At 31.2% G+C, this 26,693-nt stretch overlaps 2 protein-coding genes across 4 annotated transcripts in view; one reads left to right on the top strand and one right to left on the bottom strand.

Annotated features, from left to right (window-relative positions):
- The window catches only part of LOC143084479 (trafficking protein particle complex subunit 13-like), an 83,299-nt gene that overhangs the window by 15,033 nt on the left and 41,573 nt on the right, over positions 1-26,693 (top strand). The window lies entirely within an intron of this gene.
- Positions 129-24,884, bottom strand: LOC143084421 (uncharacterized). 3 transcript variants are annotated; one of them, XM_076260805.1, is made up of 4 exons: positions 24,748-24,884; positions 8,373-10,072; positions 7,583-7,754; positions 129-1,051 (listed from the first exon to the last, which is right to left on the bottom strand). In XM_076260805.1, the coding sequence occupies exons 2-4, from the start codon at positions 9,234-9,236 to the stop codon at positions 351-353; spliced, it is 1,737 nt and encodes a 578-aa protein (XP_076116920.1). In that variant the 5' UTR covers positions 9,237-10,072; positions 24,748-24,884; the 3' UTR covers positions 129-350. The 3 variants fall into 3 exon arrangements, with proteins under 3 accessions (XP_076116920.1, XP_076116910.1, XP_076116915.1); XM_076260795.1 differs by lacking the exon at positions 24,748-24,884 and adding an exon at positions 22,801-22,988; XM_076260800.1 differs by lacking the exon at positions 24,748-24,884 and adding an exon at positions 21,985-22,071.

Genomic DNA, 26,693 nt, shown 5'->3' with positions numbered 1-26,693 from the left:
AATATATAGTTGCCTTTGAGGTTCAATCATTCAGATACTTGTTTTATATAAATATTACATTGTGGATTGATGGAAACCAATGTAGTGTGTTGATCTTCTAATAATTGCAGATATAAAACAAAAAAATATCAATTTGAGTTTTTCTTTACTATGTTGAGTAAAACTATACAATTAGTACCAGATAACAACTATCACTATAGTACTTGGAACAAATCAAGTAAGAAACAATGTTTTATTTGGTAAAAATCACAGAAAACATGATAGGAAGGAATAAAAACATGGTCAGTTTTTTATGGCATTAGTGGCAACACACCACGGGAATGAACTCTCTATCACATGAGTTCTAAATGCTACAAAACAGTTATTTTTTCACTCATAGATGCTTGTTCATCATCGGTAACTTCTGTCACAAACAATGGCGCTGAAAGAGCCGCCATATTTGCCTGATTCACTATTCCAGATGCAATGCTAAAATGTCTAAATTTCTCTTCTTTTCGGCTCTTACAAAAACTACATAAACTACATTTGATATAATTTAGAATTGACAAAACTACGTACAGTCCTGGTATAGTAAACATTGTCCATATTGGAATAGTTGATGCTAAGTCTGCCGCTGGTTTCTGTAGCGTAAATCTTATAGCTGCCAGTACGATAAGGCAGTTTAAACTAGATGTTTCCAATGCAAGTGATTGACAAAATGATGTTTTTTGTCTGAATATAATGCCTAGAACATATGCCATGATAAATCCACATAGTGGAAGCAGAAGTGCTGCGAAAAAGGCCCATCCGTCCACGGGATCGAAGACATACATATTGATATAAACTCCTAGTGTAATATATAGAATAGTTGCAAGCAGTAAGAATGGTTTTATTATCCATGTCATTAATGCATCTGCTACAACTGGTTTAAACCGGTTTATAACCAATCCAGCGGTGTACGCAAAAAATATAGATGCCAGCCATATTTCAAAATTATATATTGGAATAATTCTGATTCCCTGATTACTCTGAAAATACTGTCCCAGCACAAAAATCCACAGTGGAGCTGTACCTGAAAGCAGAAAGAATAAAGCTGATTGTAAACATGTAATTAGAAAAAGTCTGGTATAAATGCTTATGAAATATGTACATAAGGAGAAGGTTTGGATCCATTAAAACGTTTAATCCCGCTGCAAATGTTTGCACCTGTCCTAAGTCAGGAATTTGATGTACAGTAGTTGTCGTTTGTTTATGTAATTTATACATGTTTCTCGTTTCTTGTTTTTTTATTTTATATAGATTAGACCGTTGGTTTTCTCGTTTGAATGGTTTTACACTAGTAATGTTGGGGCCCTTTATAGCTTGTTGTTCGGTATGAGCCAAGGCTCCGTGTTGAAGGCCGTACATTGACCTATAATAGTTAATTTTTTTTAATTGTTATTTGGATGGAAAGTTGTCTCATTGGCACTCACACCACATCTTCCTATATATCTATATACATGTATTATCAAATTCTGAGGATGTTTTGTGTAGCTTTTTAAGTGGTTCAAACTTCGAAGTCATTAATTGTAAACAAAAGCTGATATGATGCTAACCTTAAAGCTAAGATAATTTTTTACAAGATCTGCATTTAGTGTTTGTAATGTCATTCGTGAAGGATGTCAGTAAATAAGGATATCTTTGTTTTTCAGGATTTTTAAATTGAATTGAAACAAGTTCTAAAGGATCAAGCTTTATTCTGTAGCTTGCTATGGGGTCTTTTTCCTGTTACTATTTTATAACTTATTAATGAAGCTCCCATGGGATTGCAATTTTTTGCTCAAGTACAAGCAACAAAAAGTCATACCAAAATGGCAAAAAGTAATCACTAAAAGATAATTTCTAGCTTTTGTCATTACTTTCAATAAATCAACTCCATACATAAAAAGATCCATCCAAACTACTGGGAAATTAAGTCGTATGGATGTGGCTTTTTAATCTTTGGAAAAAATACAAATATAGATATCTCTGAAATGTCAAACCTTTCATGTGCTAGAGGCTTAAGTATTTTACTTTATCAATATATCTCTGGCCGTCAAATGTTTCTTTACTTGCGTCAAATCTAAGTTGTGCTTGCCGCAGGAGTATTTTACTTTATCAATATGTCAGACTCTGTTGTATAGACCATAAATAAATTTAATTTAATTTGTGGTTCATGCCAGTAAAATGTTATTTTACATTTATTACATTAGTTCTTTGTTTGTATTGATAAATTTTAATCAGACTTTATGAGTCTGTGGCTGTAATACAATTGTTGCCTCGCTCTGGAAAATTTAAAAAAAAAATACAAATTATGTCTCTCTTTGACTTTTTCGTTGTAAAGGCAAAGTATCTAATAACATATTACCATTTTGTATCTGTTAAAGTATAAATAATTAATTAAAATGTGTTGAGGTTGGATAAAAAAAGGTGTGGAAACTCATTGCTTTCTGACATATACAAATGGAAAAAGGGATAAAACTGACAGTTTTTAAAAGAATTCCAGTAGAATCTTTCAGACTGGTGATCACAATTGTTAATTTCTTCTTGATGAGTTGCTAAAATATATATTGTAAAGTTACATGTAATGAAATAAAGAGATGATTTGTCTAGCAGGTCTTTTCAGGCTTATGTACTATTAGTGAATAATGGATCTAATGGATCTAATGGGATATTTAACAGTTAATACATCTTGGGCCCTGTCATCGGTCTTTTTTATTCAGCTATTGTAACACAGAAAATATGTATTTATGTTTATAAGAATGTGTTAAGGTATGGGGTTTGTAAACTTTCTCAGAAATTAATTCAGTCGAAGGTCTTTTAAAGTTGTCTCCCCTTTTGACTAATGGATCAGAGTTATGGGACTTTGTTCACACAAAAATATAAAATACCTCTTCCATTGCTGAAAAGACAGTCTGAGAAAAAATGATACCAGTTCTTTTGATCCAGTAATTTAGATTTTTTGTCAGTTTAGAGACAATTTAGAGTTATAGCACTTTGTGAATGAAAAGTGACTACTATTTTCAAATATAAAAGGATTTTAGTTTATTATCAGTAACTCTTTTGAAATTTTTCGATCTTTGTGGAGGTATGTTCTAGAGTTCTTTAAGTAACATAGTTCTTAATTCAGTGGTTGTCGTTTGTTTATGTGTTACATGTTTGTTTTTTGTCCATTTTTTTTTTTTTTTTTTACATAAATAAGGCCGTTAGTTTTCTCGTTTGAATTGTTTTACATTGTCTTATCGGGGCCTTTTATAACTGACTATGCGGTATGGGCTTTGATCATTGTTGAAGGCCATACGGTGACCTATAGTTGTTAATGTCTGTGTCATTTTGGTCTTTTGTGGATAGTTGTCTCATTGGCAATCATACCACATCTTCTTTTTTATATTGTAGGACATACAGTACTATTGTTCTCAGTGCTACAAGCATGTGTACTTGTCAATGCAATAAAGTACATTTGAATATTTGAAAAGAGTTTTGATAATAAAGGTTCCCATTCAATCCTAATTTTAGTTCTGATTGATTTTACTGTACTATCAATTGATTTAATAAATAATTGGTTTCAATTTTCAATATTTAAAGTTTGGATTGTCTGATACCAATCATCAGCAATGTTGAAAAATTTAACAAATTTATTGATCTTGATATTTGATAATGTTTAGCTTTGATTTTGTTTGTCTTAATGTAAGATTCAATGTATGGCCTTGTTGATGTCAAAATTCTGATGATATATGAATACATAGATGGATGGAGCTCTAGTAAACAATTTGTATCTGTTAGCTAGGCTGGTTTTAAGCTTCTGTCTCTATTGATTAGCAGTAATTGCAGTTTTCACATCAATGGAGAAAAATTGGTTGGCAGTTTTTGTCCATAATTGGTCTCTTGTAGCAAAACAACTTGTCTCAGGGCCATTACTGAAATACAAAGTAATGAAGTAGTTTTCTGCAAAGAATCATAGATTTTTCCTCTGAAACTTATGGTGACCTTTCTCCACTTAAAATAGGGAGATTTAGTAGATATGTATTTAATATGGAGGTTCTGATGAAACTTTGCTACTTAAAAATGGGAAATTCACAATTATTTTTGGGCAAAAATTTTTTTTTGATGGTGATTTTCTTGTTATGTTGCTCTGTTGTTGCATATTGGTAAACTAGCAACTTGTAAAGCTATTTATCTCAATTTTTCATTCACCAATCATGAAACTCATTTAATTTCCTGTTTGTCTGTGCACACACAGAACCCTCTCCTCCCTTCTCTTTTATGGTCCCCAAGAGGAACAAGATAAAATGGCTGTTGTCAGTGATGTTGGGTAATTTCCACTGTGGATAATGTGGATGATTCACTTTGAAATATCTCTGTATTCAATCAGTTTTAAATGAGAGTGATTAGAGTGTTATAAAAATACTCCACCTATAGGAATCACCAGGATTTCCACCATGATGCACTCAACAGGAGAAAAAGTTATTTTTAACTGAAACACAATGTTTGTACTGTAGAAATCTTTTACTGTTTTTAGCATGAAAGTGAAATATTATCTGGCAAGTCTGTGTAATTATAGTGTCAGTGTTCTCATCTATTTGATTGTTTTACTTTGCTCAACAAAGATTTTATTTGATTTAAAATTGTATTTTGTAAACATTTCTCAATTTGGTCTGATAACACATCTGTTTTTAGAAAACATATTTGCTTAGTAGTTCTTTGTTTAGGAAAGTAATAGAAAATCCATACTTATTTACTGTTTGTGATGGCCACCACGGCAGTGAAACAGAGAGTCGTTGCAGTGACGTCGGTTATAAAGAGTCCCTTGTGAAATCATGATTAATTGCTGTTATGATAATAAGTTAAATTTATAATTGGATATTTATTCTATGTAAGGATTGGCGTCAGTTTCCTGAAAGGATGTTATTTAATACACTCCTAAAATTGTTAAAAAAAAAGTAGCTGTTGAATAGCTGTTGATTGTATTTTGATTCAAGACAAGACATCTTTGCGATAGACACAATTGAAATTGAATTCAATAGAATTTCCTTTTGCAGCCTTTACATGGTTATCTTAGTTCCCAGTAATCTATTCAGAAAATCTATTTCAAAATATACCAAATATAGCCACTTTCTTACATGCAAACATCTGTTAGGAGGAACAATTCTAATGCAACAACGTTTGTAACGTTCATTTTGATTGGGTAACGTCATTTATTTACATGGCATCAATTGACAATTGATGCTATGGGACGTACTATGCGCAAGCGCAGACGGCATATGACAAATTTTAAATACATGTTTTAAAGTTGTTTTCTGTCAGTTTCATTAGAATGGAGATAACAGTATTGTATTTTAAGCTCCGATGGCATCAATTGGGGATTTGATGGTTGCAAATACCCGTTTACTATCTCCGCTAACGCGTCGCCAGTAAACTTAATTTGCGACCATCAAATCCCCTATTGATGCCGTCGGAGCTTAAAATACAATACAGTTATCTCCTAAATATACATTCAGAAATTTCAAAATATACCAAATATAGCCACTTTCTTAGAGGCAAACATCTGTTAGGAGGAACAAATATACATTGACAACAGTCTTCAAGATAAACTTTCAAAGGTACTGGCCTTGAGCTTAATTTTTGAAATTTTTTACCTAGATTCTGTTGACCTGTAGAGATGATTTTTACAGGCCTGAAAGCTGTTTTACTAGCCTGGGCTGCTGGGCCGGTGTTTAAACAAGAAGACTGTGACACTATATACAGATATTGTAAAAATTACTGCTTGCAAGATGTTTTAAAGAATGTTTTTTTTCCATGATTAAACCAAATAAAAGTCAGTGGGTAAAATTTCAAATACTGGTATTGTCAGATAGACATAATTTCCTTGTGAAGAATCAATATATTACATGCTGAGGATGCTTTAGAAATAATGATTTAGGTCAATTAATAATGATGTAGGTCAATATATAATGATGTCCAATATTACTTCTGGTAGTTAGTGGTTTGAGTTATAAGGATATCCTAATGTCATCCTCTGCTGATTTCAGTACGCTAATGGTTTTATATTTTTCTTGACCAAAAACAGTTAAACAATTTTTAGAAAACTGCACATATTCTTTGAAAATTTTGTGTGTGCTTTTATTATTGCAATTATTGAACTATAAAAATCTTTATAAAAACAAATATTGCAAATGCAGGAAAAGTTTAATTATATAATTTTAAAACATGGCAAACATTTCTAAATATACAGTAGTAGCAATAGGCTGAGGAAAGACAGTTGTGATATGATTACATTTCTGAAGAGTGTTTTATTTTCCTTTAAAAATTTAATCAGTAAGATAAAATTTAAATATTTTCAAGATTAATATGCAAAAATATATGTAGCAAGAACTGCAAGAAAAGGAGGAAATGATTTAGGATGTCTGGTACCGTATCGTCTCTTAAAGTGGTTTTTTTTTTTCTTTTTTTTTTTAAAAGTTGTCAGTGATTCTGATATGTTGAACATGTAAATTTTGAAGTGGAAATAATTCTTTTCCACTGAAACTACATTCCAACATCCGAATTCCTTGAAACTATTAATGTTGGATGGAAGAATCTTAAGATACAAGAAAATCTCCTTAGTATAAATGGTATAATCCTATTTACTTACTTATAAATATTTCATTTCATTTGTAAGATGTAATTAAAACAATACCCTGGGAATCCCACAGTACAGTATGGGTATTAAATATGTCTATCATGGTCAGAGAGATAATTAATGATTTATTTACTATCCTTACTTGACATTGAAAGTTTTGCTTACTAAGGCCTATAGCAAAACCATTAAGTGGTTAGGTGGACCATATTGCTCCATTTTAGATTTGTGTGTTATGTTTGTGTACATTGTTTTTCAATATCTGTTAGATTTTGACCATAAGATGGTCTCTTGTACTCAGCTTAATTCTACAATGCAATTTTATAGATTCATAGCCACTCATATCTTACAAAGTATGGTCATGAGGGTTATGAGGTTCATGAGGTCCATTGTAACATGGGACTACCGTAAGTTAACTTACCAAGCATGGCTATGAAGGTTATGACTCTCACAATGGGACTAAGTTAACTTACCAAGCATGGCTATGAAGGTTATGACTCTCACAATGGGACTAAGTTAACTTACCAAGCATGTCTATGAAGGTTATGACTCACAATGGGACTAAGTTAACTTACCAAGAATGGCTATGAAGGTTATGACTCTCACAATGGGACTAAGTTAACTTACCAAGAATGGCTATGAAGGTTATGACTCTCATTGGGACTAAGTTAACTGACCAAGCATGGCTATTAAGGGTTTTGATTTTCTTTTGGACTAATGTAACTTACCAAGTGTGGCCATGATGGTTATGAACCTCATTTTAAACTGGGAAAGCTTACCAAGCATGGCTACAATGGTAACGAGATTCATTGCGACATAAGTGAACTTAATTACCAAGTGTGACTATGATGGTTTTGACCCTAATTGGAACTAATTTAACTATCAAGTGTGACTTTGATAGTTTTGACTTTTCCATTCTCAATTTTATTGAGATTTATTAGTACCAGTACATGTATTAAGATAACTTACCAAGCATGGCTACAATGTTTATGAGATTCATTGTGACACTGAGTGGAAGATCAGATTTACTAACTATCACAGCCACATGGCCAAACCCTCCGCCTGGTACACATGCCACACATAACAAACCAAATTGTACATTTCTCTCCAGATTTAGTATTTTAGCAATACCAAAGGCAAGCTGAAAAAAGAAAACATTTTTCATTCTTGTAAAAATAGTAGAATAAGTTTTTTTTTAATTTTTAGCATACTGTGAGTTTATGTTTTTCATTCTGGTGACTAAAGGACAAAGATGTAAACAATTACAGGTCACTGCTGTTTTGAGGGTTCCTAGGGTAGTTCTTAAATCATTTGACTAAAAAACTGAAAGTTTGTATTTTGATGATTATGAAATTTTTGATATATGTATTTCCCTACCAACGGAAATCAAAATACATTGTGGGGCATCCCATGAATAATGGATATACCTTTCTCAGTATGTTTTATCTTTTAATCTTATATACACGTACCTGAATATTTTACACAGTTTTCTTTAAAAATGAACAAAAAACAGATTTTTTGTATTGTTTTTTTTTTAACCTTTGTTGTTGTTTACATGTTGTCAAATAATTTTTAAATGAACCAAGTTTTATCAATAAATATGAAATATGTCAATTGATAAGAAGTATAAATAAAACATGGCAATTTTGGCATTTATATTCATTTCTTTAACTAAATCAGTTCTATTTCCCTTTACATTATTTTTTTTAACTATGTAAACAAATTATATGTAAACAAATTATGAAAAATTGTAACTTACCACAGGCATAAGTAAGAACTGGCAACAAAATCCTATTAGAAGTGACACAGGATATTTTAGCTGTTTTTTAATACTATCTGTATCCGTCACACATCCTATGCCAAAACTAATCAGAATAGCTACGGCAGCAGCACTACAGTCAAAAACAAAATCCGCTAATTTTTCTGCTCGTACAACTTGCACATTATATTCTGTTGAGGACAATTGTTTAGAATAGCCTGCCTTAGCCATGTCAATACTCTCAGATTCTAAAAGTGTCAGTAAAAAAGTCACATAGCCAATTTTCATCGCCTCTATTGTAAAGTTATGGTCATTATTCAATTCTACTTGCATAGATATTGTTTCCTGTAGTATCGGTGTGCGTACGAGTCGTTTCCGTCCCTGTACCATGCGATAGGAGACAATACTGGCCACATTGTGGTCCGACGATGTGACAGTGACAAGCAGTGAGGTATTTAGATGGTCATTATTCAGTATTAGATTCCTATTCCCAATACTGTCATTTAGCACATTAGGAAATTGATGGTCGACATTGCAGCTGAAGTTAACAGTCTGATTGGAATTTACCAGCAAATCATTGATTGAAGGTGGGCTGATGTCAAAATGGAACGTTCCATTCAAATCGGAAAAAATGGAATAAGGAGAAGGCTGGAATGTTGTATTTGGATTGATTGAATTTCTGTGGATTATTCTGGTCAGAGAGGATTGTGTTGGAGTGTACGAGTCGGTTTTAATATCAACAATGGAAATAATGGTCTCTGTAACGGTCATGGCATTCATTTTATTGACGAGCACCAGTAAAATGTGTGATGCAAGAAATAAGTAAGGCATGCCTGAGATCTTGGGCATATCAAAACATCCCATTTATATAAAAATCTGTGTTTCTTTAATCTGCTATTGATTTTTGCATAGAATTTGTGTCAGTATTAAATTCATCAATGGAATGAACATAAAAATCACGAAAAAATCGATTACGTTTAAATGTCTTTGATTATGTACAAATTAATTATATCCTAGCAGATGATAAACTATAGCATTGATTTTTCAGGTAGTACCTTGCATTTCATAGATGTTACATTTCTGAAGCTGATCTTATATTGGTTATGTTATGACGATAGTAGATTACGTAAATACAAGCTTAATCCATATATATCTATATATTTCCTGCACGCGGTTCCATTAACCTTTCTGAATCAGTTCACACAGACTATCTGCTGGTATTAGACAATCAGGCAATGTGTTTCCTGTGATTATAGGTTTATGATGAAATGGCTTTAGTTTTATGATCCTATATCATTATTTTACTATTCTCCAGAGTTACATATTGGCTATTATAGTAACTTGATTCCTTTGGTGTTTATTCTCTGTAGAAAATAGTATATACATTGATATTTATAGAACTTAAACAATAATACATAATTTTCATCTTTTTTATCTCTCACTGATCACAGGTAGTTGACGTATACTTTTCCAATTTTCTATTCCTTCTGCATTTTCAGAATTTATTTTAAAATTCCATTCTGTTATTCATTCGTTATGTCCAGAATAAAGTTGATATCCAAATATTTCTTTGTTTTTCGCCTTTTCCAATCAAACTTTGCATGGTTTATTGAAGAAGGATAAATATTTCTGCTGTGTTTTCGTAATTAACAGTATCTATCAATGGAACACTTTGATGCTGCGATCTTTGTTTCTGTGACCTGTAATATATTGATATAAAAAGATTCAATCTCAGAAATTACTTTTTGAGATTGTTAAGTGATTTTTTCCCAAGCATATTTCCTCGCTTGTAATTGATATTGGCTAAGTTGTTCTGGATTTCCGTGATAAAAATGTAATATATTGGAATAAAATGAGAGAAAAAGGTATCAAATGGCCAATGTGAATAGATCTGCTGTATATTGATCTAGGACTCTTGTGGAGTGTTTTCCCCAAAGAGTGATCTCCCATTACATTTTTCAATCAAAATGTAAATGCAGTTTTCTCCCCTTGAACCAGGATTTAGATTTCTGATTAGTTTAAACATATTTATTTATAGTGGATTGGAAACAAGTTTTGCAACTTATATTAATCCCTTTCCACTTTGCGGTTTCAAGTGCTGCCTTGTAGTGGCATTAGACTGCTCTTTTTCGAAATCTACGAGGGTGTCTTTAACGTGCAAGAGATATGGCTCTCTCTTAACACATTTATCGTCCCCTTCCGAAAGACTATCATCATTTCCTCAAGACCATACTCGCAAATGGTGTCAAGGGAGAGCCGAAAATCAGTCCCTGAAATTTTCATCCCGGAACGGGAATCGAACCAGGAATCTTTGTGTTAGTAGTCCGATGCACTAACCACTACACCAAAGATTTCGGATTACACAAGGCTAATCATCTTAGTTTACCTTAAATATTTGTAAACATATTCTTGAATTGAGAATTTAGAGTTGTTTGTTAAATGTACAGAAATAAATTATTGTACTTGAAAAGTATATCATTTTAAAAGTCAAGGTCAGAGTTCTAAGATCATGGTTTCCTGATAGTGATAATTTTTTTTAACAGGAAACATCAAGCTTCAAAATTCCTTTTGCAAATAATTTGTGGTTCTCATTTTAGAGGGTCAGTTCAAAATAATTTGTAAAAGGAACATTCCCAAAAATATCAAGTTTTATGATCACTAATTAGGAAAACATGAAATCTTCTTCAGAAACAGTGAATTGTCTGGAATATGCAAAATCTGTATGCATAATTAAAATATGCAAAATCCATATGCAAAATCCATATGCAAAATCCATATGCAAAATCAAAATATGCAAAATCAAAAAATGCCTTTTGCTATTTTCACGAGGTGTCTACAGTATGTTATTGCTAAATTATTTAGATTTTCTAAAAGGCATTAAAATGAACATAACCATCATAATCTGTTGCCCCTCAAAGTTTTGATAAAACAAAATGGGTCAAACAGAAAGTTAGCTGCATGTTGCTTTCTCATGAAATTTTTTATATCAAAATTAAGAAAGACTTTTCTTTTGAATTATTTTTTCTCTTTGTTGAACGTACAGGCATAGACATACTCAGGAAGGGGGTTCAAAAGCAAGTCTTGCCAAGGCCAACCTTAAAAATATGTTTGTTTGCAGTTTTCCGACTGTACATTCAGACTGAAGGGTCGGTAGGTAGGAACAATATTTTATTTTATCAGCCAAAATACAGTTTAAACAAGCAGAAAACTTTACACTAAACCAAGTTTCTTGTGAAGAAAAAAACCCATTTTAAAACAACAAACACTGGACATGCTGAAAACCAACATCAAATGAACAGGCATTTTCAGATAAAAAACGTTTTAACCAAAACTGACTCTGAAACTTTAACATAGTGTCATTATCCAATTTATGACATAAAATATGGTATAATTATTAAATACTGGAACACTTATAAACAAGGAATGTCATTATGACTAGAACTGTTTTAAAGAAATATATTCAGACATGTATGCTTCTTGACTAGAATGTTTTCATGAGTAGAGTATTTTCATCAGAAAAATGTAGATATTAAAGATTTATAAGACAATGTATTAAAGAGCGTATTTTTAATAAAAAAAAAAAATAACCATTGAATCTTCCTCAATTGAAAAAAAGGCAACTTGAAAAAAAAGTATTAAGACATTCGACTGTTTTCATATTTCTAACAATATTTAATTATATGTGATAAGGTTATATTTTTGCCAGGCTTTAATGAAAACCAAAGAAATCTAAAGTTTGGGGTGAAATCCATAGCACCCCATTAAAAGTAAATGGTCTGTACTGAAATGTTTTTAATGCATAAAAAAAATTGGCAGCATAGCTCCTAAGGACATGTTTTAATTGAATTCACACAGGCCACACAGTTTGGGTATATTTAATATTGTAAGAAAGAGAATAATTGCAATGAGTGAGGCAGCCCCCCTTATCCTAAAGGAGCATACTCATTGCAATCGAAGATAGATTTACTATAGAGAGAGTATATTTATTTTTCAAGCTAGCCATTCATTTTCTCTACATCTTTGTGTAGTTAGGGTTGCTTCTTATTGATTTGGCATGATCTATATCCATTAACATTTCAAATGAGCCCTTCCTCCGTGCAGGCGTGTTTACAGATATCCATGAAGATTTAAGTCACGGAGGAGTGGTTTCATCTTTGTCGTCTTCACAACGATTTGTAGAAAATATGCCATACTTCAAGCTGCTGTCGAATTATTTAACCACTGAAATTGGTTCAATAAAGTTAGGCTCCACAGATTCTGTACCCGATTTGTTCGAGACCGAATGGTTATCGTGTCAGTTATGAATATCCGCTGCATCATCGTCAATGATATCATCACACATTACATGTGCCTGAATGTGTATAAACAGTTTACTAATAAACTTTTTTGTTTGTTATTTGTCTTAAAATTGACACGAGACGACAGCGTAAAGTACTCCTCCGTGACTTCATGGATACCTGTAAACAATTTCCATGTGCTTTATCATTAAATGGTCACATGAACGCTTGACGGGAAGCTAAGAAAACCCGAACTTGAAATGCGTAATTGACCCAGACTTTAAATCAATTTCCGGAAAGAACCCAAAGTTCCGGATCGCGTCAATAAAAGTATTAAAAAAAAATTCTTCAAATTTAAAGCAATAAAATTTTCACAGTCGGGAGGATTTTCAAGGGTCGGTCGGTAAACTGCAAACAAACAATATTTTAATTTAAGCCCAAAATGAATGGAATTCTTTTTTAAAAAATTTAAAGAATGTTATCTGGTTAATTTTAAATAATTTTCATTTGATTCAATTTTAAGAAACAGGTTACTGATATCTGATTGAAACCTGCATGAGTCAATGTAAAACTTATTTCAAACATTATTGAATGTTGAGAGTCAAGTATGTCAAGGTTGAAGCACTTAAGGAACAGCATCTTTAGCAGAGATATTCATGTTATCAGGATTTCATATACTAGGGAATGGATACATGAGATTGTTAAAATCTTGGTAATATCCATTTTGCTGATCTGGGGTTTTTTTTGTTTGTTTTTTTTACCCAAAATTCAGAAATTTTTGCATAATAGACAAAATTACTATATTTAAGTTATTATACCACCGCTTTGAATACCCCGACTTTGAAAAAGTGGGGGTATACTGTTTTACCTCTGTCTGTCCGTCCATCCGTCTGTCAGTCGTACCGTCAATCCGTCCGTCCCTTGAATATTTTCGTTGCATTTTTTTCAGGAACTATAATGTCAGGATTTCTGAAATTTGGTTTCAGGGTTTATATAATTCAGCTATATCGTGTGATGCGTTTTCAGATTCATCACTCGACAACTTCCTGTTTACCGAACACTTGTATCATTTTACACATGATGGCAAAGTTGAAAATTTTGTTGCATTTTTCTCAGGAACTATAATGCCAGGATTTCTGAAATTTAGTTTCAGGGTTTATATAAGTCAGCTACATCGTGTGATGTGTTTTCAGATTCATCACTCGACAACTTCCTGTTTACCGAACACTTGTATCATTTTACACATGATGGCCAAGTTGAAAATTTTCGTCGTATTTTTCTCAGGAACTACAATGCCAGGATTTCTGAAATTTGGTTTCAGGGTTTATATAAGTCAGCTATATAGTGTGATGTGTTTTCAGATTCATCACTTGACAACTTCCTGTTTACCTAACACTTACATATTTTTACACTATTGACATTAACCACTCGCAGCGGGGGTATCATCAGTGAGCAGTAGCTCACAGTTACACTTGTTGTGACTTCAATTCATGTCTTTTTTATGCTATATAAATTTGAAAAGATCCATAGAATTTTCAAAATAAATAAAAAACATCACAAGAATTTCTAAATTTACAATACTTATGGTTTTAATGCATCTTCAATGCATTTCCATATGGTATCCTGCTTACCAATTTTTGGCATAACATTCTAAAGCTGTGAGGTGTAATTTTCAATGGTTGTTTTTTTTACTGCAAACACAATTACAGAATTATACGACATCTACTTATTTGTATATTGATAACATCAAACACCCATTGATTATTTTATAATTAACAAAAACTTATCATGTTTTGTAAAATAATCTGTCGATTGGATATTGTAAAATAATGATTTAAAGATCATTTTAATAGGTCTTTTTTCACTAATCATTTGTGCATGATGATTTAATTACTGTTTATTAGTTTACTTTATATATATGTTACCAATTTATGTGTATTGAAATAGTATTTTCCTGGATATTTGATTTCACAGTGTTGCCTTAGTCTGCATTGAAGCCTATGGAAAATTTAGCATTGTGAACTTTTGAATTTTTGGTTTTCCAACTGATAAATCCTAAATAAATTCACAGTATGCATCTTCCTAAAATCAATTCATTGAAATATTATTATTTTTGAAAGAGATGTAAAAAAAAAAAAAAATTTTGAAAGAAATAAATGATTTTTTTCTATATTTGGTTTCACAACCTGAAATCTTGTACAAAATCTTATAAAAATCTTTGACGTCATCTATTTACTGTAATATGACTTAAACTTAATCGTACAAGTTTTCATCATTCTTATTCCTTTCATATATTGATATGAGTATATTAAGTATAGCCATTATGTTGAAAAGAGGCTTTTCTTTTTATCTTCATTTCCAACCTTTTTTATATTACACTTGACTGATTGAAATTGAATCTAGAAAGAAGAATTCCTGTGTAAATTTAGAACCTGAGTATTTGTAACAAGATATGGGTCAATAATTCTTAGGTGATAAAACTCTGACCATCTATTAGTTCAGTATTTGTCGCCTACACATCAAGGTCAATGTCTTGCATTTTCTGTATTGCCTGCTTGCTTCATTGTCATTTAGTATAATAAAATCATCTGCAACTTCTTCTAATGCAATTGATAGAAACCACCCAAACTTGAACTCACTATTCTACATAAAGTGAATTTGTGCACTTCCCACCGTGGCATCGGCTGCAGTAATCAATAGCAATGTCAACACTGCAGAGGTTGTGAATTTAAATCCCACTTGTGATAAGGTTCGTTTGACTTGAATCTTAATTGACTAGGATTGACAGGTTCTCTCCAGGTACTCAAACTTCGCCAACCAATAAAAAAGGGCCTGCATGATATAACCATTTGTGCTTATAAAAGTGATGTTGAACACCAACAACAATCAGTTGTCTTGATTTCTCCTATCTTAAGTTAGTCTTTGCCAGGTTTCCAATTGCTATGCATATTTGCAATGTGAACTTAAAGGGAAAGCATGTATAGCCTTTAGCTCCTCCACAGCTTCTATAGAAACAAACCAAACATTCACAGGCTCTTCTATTTGATTTTTTTAGCACCTTGATTTCAGGGGTAACTTAAAAGCATGGACTTATAAAATATGCCATTCAATAAATATATGTTGCAGGTGACACATGTCTTCCATGAAAGATTTATTATAACATCTCATTTAATGATTTTAATCCATTTTGCATGTGAAATTGTATGCCTGTAACCTACAGTCTAGTTACTCAATACATCACCTGATATAATGAGGAATATGTAACGAGGGTGGTAAAGGGTTACTTTCGTGCAAAGTGTTTTGCCATTTTTATTTCATGTGCAGCCGTGAAAAAGCTTTGTTATTCACATGTTTCCAGCAATCGGTAAAAAGATCAACGTGCAAGAAATTTTTAATTGTTCGTTCATCGTGAAATGGCAATTTTATTTCACGTTCTACTGTGCAGATACCCTCTTTTACACCCCTCATGTAACAGCGAAGCATTATTTTTTTTACAAAGTTAAGCTAAGTTTGCTTTGTTTACTGCTTCAAGCCTCTACACTATTAGTTTTGTGTATAATTAATCATGTTGAAATCTATAGTCCATGTTAATTGAAATTCCATGTTGACCAAATTGTTTCATTAAAGTATAGTTATTGGTAGTTTTGATCCATCATTAATATTGAATAGAATCTCAGATTTAATATTGAATACCAGTCTCAATTCACACTATATTGATACATTGACAAGACTTTTATCACTATTATGACAGCAGCCAGCTAGCATTAACAGATTGAAATTTCATAGATTTTTAATTTTTGTAAAAAGCTAAATGATTTCTTCAGTATTGCTTTGAATATAAAGTAAAGAATAAAAACAGGCTATTAGTGGTTTTATCAGTGAAATGTCAACCCAGAATAAAAATTATGATATGAAAATGAAACACTGAAGATCACTGTTTGTGTCCAGTATTGAGCAGAATCAAAACATTGTATCTGCCAGGCTGATAATGTCTCAACTTATCATAATATTGCTAGTGTGCTTGGAGGTTCTACAAATATCAGAAGCCTGTAATTCAGTTGTTGTTGTTAGTTGCTGTTTACATCATACATGTTTTTCATGTTTTGTATCTAAATCGTGCTGTAATTTTATTGTTTGAATTGTTTTACATTTGTTATTTTGGGGCCTTTAATAGCTTTTTTAGCAGTATAAGTTTTGGTCATTGTTGAAGGCTGTGCAGTGACCTAGAGTTTGTTAACTTCTATTTCATTTGGTCTATGGTTGAGAGTTGTCTCAGTGGCAATCAAACCACTTCTTATTTTGATAGTCACATTCTTTCCCTTCAATTCATTCAAGATTTTGCAGACTCAGGGGTATTATAAGAGGTTATTGTTTGATATTTGCACTAATTGTGTACATCTATTTTGGTTAAGTTATGTTGTTTTGTTGCTATCTCATGATGTCAACTAATATCTATTTATGAATCATACATAATACAAAAGTCTTGTTATAAGAAAATGTCATATCATAAGTTCAAAAAGTTTGGCAACAACTCACAATAAGAGTTCAGTCAGTGGCTTGTTGCAAAAGAAAATATTTAACCTTAATGCTTACTTTCTATTCTTTTTATCCAACATTCTGAAATGCATAATGTCATGAAGATTATCTAGAAACACATGTTAATATGCACGAAACTATTTTGTTTGTTTTCATATTTTGGGAAATTGACCTTTTAGCAACCATCATTAAGTCTACCATAAGAGATAAAAGAATAACTAGAAGTATGAAAACAATTTGAAAAGGATTTTTTTTGTAAGGCAGAGAATAATAAAAAAATATATACTTATCTCACAGAATATACAGTAGCAAAGAACACGCCTCAAGTACAGTATGAAATACATGTACTTTATGAAGGAATATATCTGATAGTTTTACAATGGAATGAAAGGTTAATATAAAGTCAAACAGATTTTTCTTACCACAGTTCTTTTCATGTCATGAGAAGGTAAGGGAGGTAATTATTACCATATTGTTTTGAATGTTTAGGGACAAACATAAATATAAATGTATCTAGTAATTAGCTGCATGAGAAAGAAGCCAAATATTTGTTTTTTTCTACTAGCATGTCAAAGGCTGTGTAAACAGAAGCCAGCTGGTTATAATCAAAGAAATATACTTATTTTTTTTATCCAGGATTGATACATTTCATATGCTTTTCATTTTGCCAAAAAATGACAGTTTTCATCACACCATTAGACAGAATTTTCTGTGGTATTATCAATTACTTACATTGTTGTAATCCATTAAGCAAATTGGACATACTTCAGAATTCAGAATTAATCTTTTACATTGCTTAGACATTTTCTAGGTGGTCCCCACTATGAATTACTATAGGAAGAACTCACAAATGAACTTATTCAACGTCCTTGGGGGACTAAAAATGACGAAATTTTCTCTAAAATTCAATTTTACTGCTCTGAATATATTTGTGTGTGACTACCTTAGCATTTGGCGGGATGGAGAGAGAAAAGGCATGCTGATAAAATATGACCCTCATATAAAAAGAAGAGGAGATGCTGTGTGCAACTATCCAACAAGGATGGAAACAACTACAGGTCACCACACAGCCGTCAACAATGAGCAAAACCAATGCTACTGTACAGTATGACAAAATGTGAAACAATTCAAAAGAGAAAACCATTTGGACCGTACTAAACCAAAAAAAAAGATATATATATATGTGGCAGAGTAACAATTATTTTTTTTTATGGTTAAAGGTAAAATTGTGAGTCTAATCTGAACATGTTTCACTCAAAAATTGTAATTGCTACTGAACAGAAAGCAAAAAACTGTCTGGATTACTCATTAATTTTTGATATACATGTATTAGCAGTTTATTTATTATTTTATTATCAAGAAATCTTTCAGAAGTATAATACATGTATACAAAGACCAAATGTAACTTTTGATATCTTATTTGTCAGTAATAGAGTCCATTTTAAGTAATATTATTTACTAATTTGTGAAGAAATAATTCCTCTATCATGTTAATTTACAGATAAATCCCTAAAATAAGTCTCTTTAAGTAAAATGTTTGCTATACTAATCAAATGCATTAATGAAATCAATTGTTTACTTTGTTATTGTTTAAACATCAAACAGGCCAAAAATAGAATTTCAGAATACATGTACTCCTCTTCATTTCAAAAGAAACTACTAGTATAAAAAAAAATTGATGTTTAGATTTGTGACTGATTAGGATTTTATTATATGTTTCAATTATGAAATATTTATTAACCATTTTGATCAAATTTCTCTTTGAAAACACAACTGATGAAAAATAAAATGAATGGATTGTAAATCAGACATTAAGTGGAAGGGAATACAGTTGGTTTTTTTTTTCTTGTAAAGGATGTATGATGATCTAATTATTTACATCATTTGGACTCTCTCCACACATACTGTGGATTAACTATTATTAGTTGGATACCAATTTCCGTGGATTTCATGGTTTAACCAGGAACCACAAATTCAAATGTCCAAAAAATTGCAAATTATCCATAGAATATAAGTAGATTTTAGTAAAACTACAATTTCAAATATCCACGAAAGTGTAAGTTTTCCTCAATCAACGAAAATTAGTATTGACGAAATTAATTAATCAACAGTAATTGGTCTCTGTATATTTTGTTTTTTTGTATTTGCTATCAAGAATTTTCATAACCATAAGGCAAACCAAATGTAACACCAAGAATTGCTACGTTTTGATAATAAATAAAATTAAGAAAGGAAATGGGGAATGTGTCAAAGCGACAACAACCCTACCATAGAGCAGACAACAGCCGAAGGCCACCAATGGGTCTTCAATGTAGCGGGAGGCTTCCTTCAGCTGGCCCCTTGAAAAATATGTATACTAGTTCAGTGATAATGGACGTCATACTAAACTCCGAATTATACACAAGAAACTAAAATTAAAAAGTATTGTTTTTATTACTAACTTTGAAAGACAACATTTTCCCCCTTCCAACAAACTTAATTATTTGAATTGATTATTCATATTTTTTCGAATCAATACATAATTAAACACTGGAAGTGTCTCGTGATGAAACATTTTGCCATGTGACAAATTATAGTTGACAAGTATTGGTCTTTCTTTGCTATGAGATAATGTTTGTTTCATAAAAGTAATTTAGAATGATTCTAACGTCTAGTTAGTACTGTCACATCTGATATTCCGTTGATTTACATGGAGATTGTCTTTAACTACTTAGAACCCTTACACATACACATTAGTGTCATGTAATTAACGCAATGACCCAAGGATTGGAGTAAGATAATTGTAACCTGGGAATACAGCCGTAGACTCATAATCGACTCATAATCGGTGAATGATCTTATAGAATTTACATGATCAAATTGGACTGATACTGATACCTTATTAATCATTTAATGGGTGTTGGAAAATTTTGTACAAAGTTCTAACCTAAACCAATGTACACGAAAAAAGTATTTGTACTTTTGTAACATTTTCAAGTACTTAAAAACCTTGTTTTTTGCTCCGGAAAAAACTTTTGGTGGGATAATAACTTTATATGTCCAGTCTCATCTATATAGAAAGAGATCCATTATGATTTCTCTGTCTGTGTGTCCGTCCGTTTGTCCAATTTATATCAGTAGTGTACTGTAAAGTTATAGTCCTATCTTTTTTGAACCGTTGATTAACATGGAGATTGTCTTTTACTACTTAGAACCATTACACATATACATTAGTGTCATGTAATTAATGGTTTGACGCAAGGATTGGAGTAAGATAATTGTAACCTGGGAATACCTCCGTTGACTCACGATCGGTGAATGATCTACAGAATTTACATGATTAAATTGGACTGATACTGAATATAGAAATATTTAATTATATACCACAATCCCCCTTATTAATGGGTATTGAAAATTTATGTGCGAAGTTCAACCGAACCAATGTTAGTACAGGAAAAAAGTATTTGTACTTTTACAACATTTCAAGTACTTTAAAAGAGCTTTGTTTTTTTAAACTTCTGTCAACACTTTGGTGGGATTATGACTTTAAATGTACATGTATTCAGTCTATATTAAAAAGGCCCATTATGTTTTCTTTGTCTGTGTGTCTGTCCATTTGTCCGTTCTTTATCCGAGTCAGTAGTTTAAAGTTGTGGGTCCATTTTTTTGGAACTTAAATAAGAACAAATTGTCTGTAGGATGTGAAGTGTTAAGAATATATGCCAGATTAGGTTTTAAAACAGGTTTTATATTGTTCACTTAAAATAAGAATGATATGACTGGGTCCTTGTCACATGGTGTCTTAATTTGATACACATTCTTGTTAATGTTTGCATCACCCTCCCCTCTGCCTGCCCTGATATAATAATCCCATGTGTATAAAAGTACTGAACTAAAAGGATCAGTGCAATAGTATGCAGACTGGCACATTGGAAATCACTCTTAGATTTCTGAGAAAACTCCCAAACTTCTCAACAAGTTACAGATTACCACTTTAAAAGAATCATATCAGCATCAATGAAGGGTAGCTTATGTAACAACTCATCCACATATTTTTCATCAACTGCAATTTTTTCTTCATTTCTCATATAACACATACAAATATTTTAAAAGGGTTTAAAAGTGGACAAATTCTTATGAACAAGGGTTGAAGACGCAAATTGTCTTAAGTTTTATTTGTTAATTATGTAATTGTTTTGTTTTCAGTCGTTTATTGTTTGGTTTCTTTAGATGTAAACACAAATGATTATTAATGATTTTATTTTACGTTTATTAGAAACATATATAGCAAATCTAGAGAGGAAAAAAAGAGAATACTTGTGTTTACATAATCAGAAAATAAAACACTTTACAATAAGATATTTACCAAAATAAACAAATAAACCTGTAATGATTCTGATCTTCAGCTGCACAGATAACAATTAGACAAGATAAAAAAAAAATCAAGTGGTATTTAAGATTTATAGCAATTTCATCGAAGTTATCAATATTCTGAAGAACCACAAGGGGACAAATAGAACAGTTGAAAACTTAAAACACTGTTGTGCGCTAAAGTATTCTTTTTAGTGTGTAATTTGTTCTTCTAAAAATTCAAAGGTTGATTAAATTAGTTCTTAGTTCAGGGATATTGGTCCTTGACTTTAGGCCAAAAGCAAAGGGACAAAAAATGTAGCTTTCGGTAAGTAAAACACGAATAGTGCATGAATCTGCAGAGAAAAAAATTCATGTGACACTCACTGTAACATGTAATATCATTAAGTTCCCATAGTAGAATAAATAAGTCACTCATTGAGGATTTGACTTGGAGAAATTGCACTTACCTTAATGAATTAGATTGAATTTTATAATGATTTCCAAAATAAAACACATTTAAGATTATTTGATACCAACTTGGTTGTAAAGTGAAATGTGTTAACTAATAGTGTGAAGAAATTAGGGTATTCAATTGTTCATCAATTATGCTTGTAGAGAGAGAGAAGAACAAGTATGTCACATGAATAAGAGATCAAATCATTATATGTTGACTTACAAATTGAATTAGAATCAAAGGCTACAACTTAATGAACATTTCTCTGTAAAAGAATTATAGATTGTTGCTTGCTTGCTTAATGTCCAGTGGCAACTATTTCATGCATATTTAGCATGACATATTATTAACAATTAATATAGGTTCTTTAAAGTTGGAAGAAAGGAAAGAAAGGGGGAAATTTGGACTGCGACTGGAGACAAAAAAATGGTGTATTGGTATATAAATATTTTGCCTTGCAACAGACCACTGATTGACCCCTCAAAGAGGAGTAAAAGAGTTATTTGACATTCAAAGAGATCAGTGCTCTCAAGCATAAGATTTGTAGTAACTAGAAGAGCAGTTAGGCTTGAATATTTGAAAACACAATTTAAAAGTAATTTGCATTTTTCATCTACAAATGCATAGAATGGTAAAATAAGAAAAGTAATTACAGTTGTAGATTAAATGGAAGCAGTTCTAATAAGTCAACTAGAATGTCTTGAAATATACAAAAGCGGATGGGGAATAAAATTCTGGTTGAAAAAAAATATGAATCATTGCATCAATAATTACTTCCAATATAATAAAAACTAAGAAATTTACAACCATAACCTGAAGTTGACCTTACCTTATTTAATTATGTTTTTAATGAATCCATTTCTAACACTTCTTGTATTATAAAAGAGGTTGCTAGGTTTGAGTATGATACAAACAACTATAACCTTGTACAAAAATCCTAATGTACTCTACACCTGTATGCATGGTGCATCATAGACATACAGATGTTTTCTCTCATTGCAATAATTACAGCACTCAATCTACTGTATCCTTCTCCTAAGATATGGCCTCCCCTCTAGAGTACCTTATCTATATTACTTTATTATTATTTAATTGATTTATACTTGGCAGAAATCATACATAATTATCTCATTATTACAGGGATAAACAACATAAATATACTAGGATGAGAAGTTTGGCAGATTATCCAATCGATCGATTGATTTGGGAGCGATTTGGGAGCGATATAATTATATAAGAAGGGTATATTGGCATTGTGATTCTTAGAGATACTTTTTTTTCTCTTAATATCATATAATTAGCTACATTTGTAATTAGATACAATGTCAATCTAGGGAAACATGTTACTTTATATATTGACAGTTTTTAGTCAAGCGTAATCTTAAGTTCTTTTAATGCTCTAAAGAATGCTTGATATTTGATTTTTGCTATATTAGTACCAGTACTGTGAGCAGTGTTTCATATCCTGAAATCTGTTGTTGGAATTATACTATAAAGAGTATACTATATTAGAATCTCCTTGAATAGCATTTTTTTTCAATTTACAAGGTTCTTTAGATACATCAAACTGAATCTAAATATGAAAAAATACTTGTTGTACATAAACTTTTTATTTTGTCAGGACAAAAAATTGCATAATACAATACGAAATAAGATTTAGTATGATTGCAAATGAGAAAACTATCCGCTAAAATTCAAAGAAGTACATGTAGATGTAAGCAATTATAGGCCACCATACAGCCTTCAACAATGAGAAAAACCCATACTGTATAGTCATTTTTAAAAGGCCCTGACATGAAAAATATGAAACAATTCAATTGAGAAAACTAACAGCCTAATTTGTATCAAAACAATTTGGGAAAAACAAATATAACAGTTACAAACCAATGACGACCACTGAACTTCAGGCTCCTGACTTGGGACATTTTGCACATAAAGAAAAGAGTGACAAAAGATACCAAAGGGACAGTCAAACTCATAAATCTAAAATAAACTGACAACGCCATGGCTAAAAATGAAAAAAAAAAACTAAAAATAGTACACATGACACAACATAGAAAACTAAAGAATAAACAACAAGAAGAAATAAGATATTTTGGAGAAAAGTTCATATGTGGTTCGCCTACTGTGGATTCATTATTTTTTGTAGGATAGAAATTTTTCGTAGTTTGTAGCAAGAAATCAAATATCTTGGACCATTTTTTCATCAATCCACAAAATTTGCTAACTTAATGAAAATTAATGAATTCACAGTATTTCATAGAAACCCGACAAAAGCTATTACCCTTTGAATAATGTCATTGACAAATCTACACGTTATTTAATCAAAATTGTATTTGTTTAAAGAAAACCTAAATGTTATTGTAGAAAAATAAAATGAATAAATATATATGATAAAAAAGTAATAGTATGACGTTTGTAAAGTCTTTCTAACTTTATCAAAGAAGCACGCTCTAAAGTGTCCGTACTTAACAAGTAGTAGAAATGATAAACAGTAAAAACAACCTGTGCACGAAGTATATACAAAACACCTTCTAAAACGTTTTCAGTGGCTATAACAATTAAAGTCATTACCATCAAACAAATTAAGAGATGTATATATAGTGACCTCTTATAATTCAATAATATTTGAAAATGAAAAATCGATGCAAGTAATCATACTCACCAAGCTAATCACATCCAATCTTTCTTGTATATAAAACTACATTTGATTATAACATTGATTTCGTCCAATATCTCATTAAACCCTATCTACATCAAACACTAAATTTCTTACCTGGCGTAGTTTTTCAGGCACGGAAAAAATACTTTCATTCAGTCATACAAATGGTAGGGGGACCCTGATAATTAATTAAATCAGAATGGATGATGTTTGAGTAAATATCCATGATCAATGTTGATTAGAGCTTACGTTGATGTGAAGTGAAGCCTAACCCGAACCTTTCCTACGATTCTTAACCATCAAATAATCTCATTTTTAGATAACTACTGTCAACAAATCGCAAGGGATTCTGAAGTTATCCTTTGAAATAGATTGTGTCACTACTAATAATATTGTTTCCTTTTCAACGATTTAAATGAATTTTTACCATTTTCCAAACATGAAGTTCTATTGATAAAACTTTCACGTAGAGGTTTATATTCTTCATCAAATAAAATTCTATAGTTTAAACTGATGACTTTTATATTTAAATCAATTAACTTTGAATTATCTTAATATGAATTGATTACCTTTAAATGAAAATAGGAAGCAGTTTTCCCAGAAGGCTGAGGCAATTGAATAAACGTTTCTGGTTTTCCATTTGTATTTGTTGATATAGGCTATTTGCTTGAAACAATGCAATCTATTTTTTTTTTGGTATCAAATTCATTATATTGAATAACTACTTAGTATTGAGTGACTATGGGGTAAAAAAAAATAAAAAAAATAATAAGTTGTAAAATTTGCAATTTTCTTTTACATGTTTGTAAAAAAAAAATCTTTTTTTATTCCCAGTTTCGTTTACCTTTGATCTTTCTAAATTTAACAATCGATCAATTGTTGTTTTAGTTTTTTATAGTGCGGTTTATTAAGCTTTCTTATACAGGGAAAAATGCGATCAATTTGTTAAACAGGGTTGATATATGTTAAATCTATATCAAGATTTTCTTGTTGTATTCAGTCAGTGTGATATTGAAAAGAAGTTGTTTTATTAGCCTGGTTTTGTGATAGGAACAATAGAAATTCTCACATAGATTCAATATATTTTTTCTTCACAACAATGAAGTCATGCATAATAAGATCTATAATAGCCTTAAATAATCTAGCAAACAATTTTGGTATTTTTTATGCATAGAATATTGCATTTGTTACTTATTAGTAGCTGTCAACTGAGATATGAAACAAATCAAAACAGCTGAGTCAGCAATAATATTAGGAGTTTTATAGTGTATTTTTTTCGTCAGGTTGCTGTCTTTTTAATATACAATTAATTTTTATAACCTGTCAAATATATGTGAAACAGTATTGCACCAATCTTGCATATATGAATCATCTTGATAACTATTTTACACTTGTTGGATCCAAAACGAAGGGTTCATCTAAGTCCAGGTTTTGTCTTTTGAAAATTGTCTAATATATTTCAGGTTATCAAGCTGTATCCAAGACATTTCATTGTCATATGTCTGATATATATTTGTTTGGGGTTTGGTTTGTGGTTTTTGCCTTAGATTCAGATTTTGCAGTTCAAAATATTTGCTGTATTGGCCTTGTACAAAAAAAATACCAAAATTTTTCCGAAAAATGTATTCTCTAAAAGAAAGAACAAATTTTCTAATGTACATTATTTCTTTTTTGACTATTTTCATTATACATTTTTGAAATTGATTTTGAAGAGCTTTTATGGAGGGATTGTTTGGGTTGATAACGAAACTCTTTATTTATAATGACTAACTGATCGATGACACTTTCATACTTTTTGTACAAACCAAAATGTTATAATTACAATGATTGTCATATGTTGCTGTGTTACATATTTGTTTTGGTTAATTTTTTGGGTAAATTAATTAGGCCATTAGTTTTCTCTTTTGAATTGTTTTACATTTGTCATCTCGGGGCCTTTTATATCTGACTATGCGGTATGTGCTTTGCTCATTGATGAGGCTTGACAGTGACCTATAGTGGTTTATTTTTGTGTCATTTGGTTTCTTGTAAAGAGTTGTCTCATTAGCAATCATACCACA

Source organism: Mytilus galloprovincialis, chromosome 1, assembly GCF_965363235.1.
Source record: "Mytilus galloprovincialis chromosome 1, xbMytGall1.hap1.1, whole genome shotgun sequence".
Taxonomy (NCBI): Eukaryota; Metazoa; Mollusca; class Bivalvia; order Mytilida; family Mytilidae; genus Mytilus; species Mytilus galloprovincialis.
Note: the sequence above shows the minus strand (reverse complement) of the source record. Positions and strands in the feature narration are given on the sequence as shown.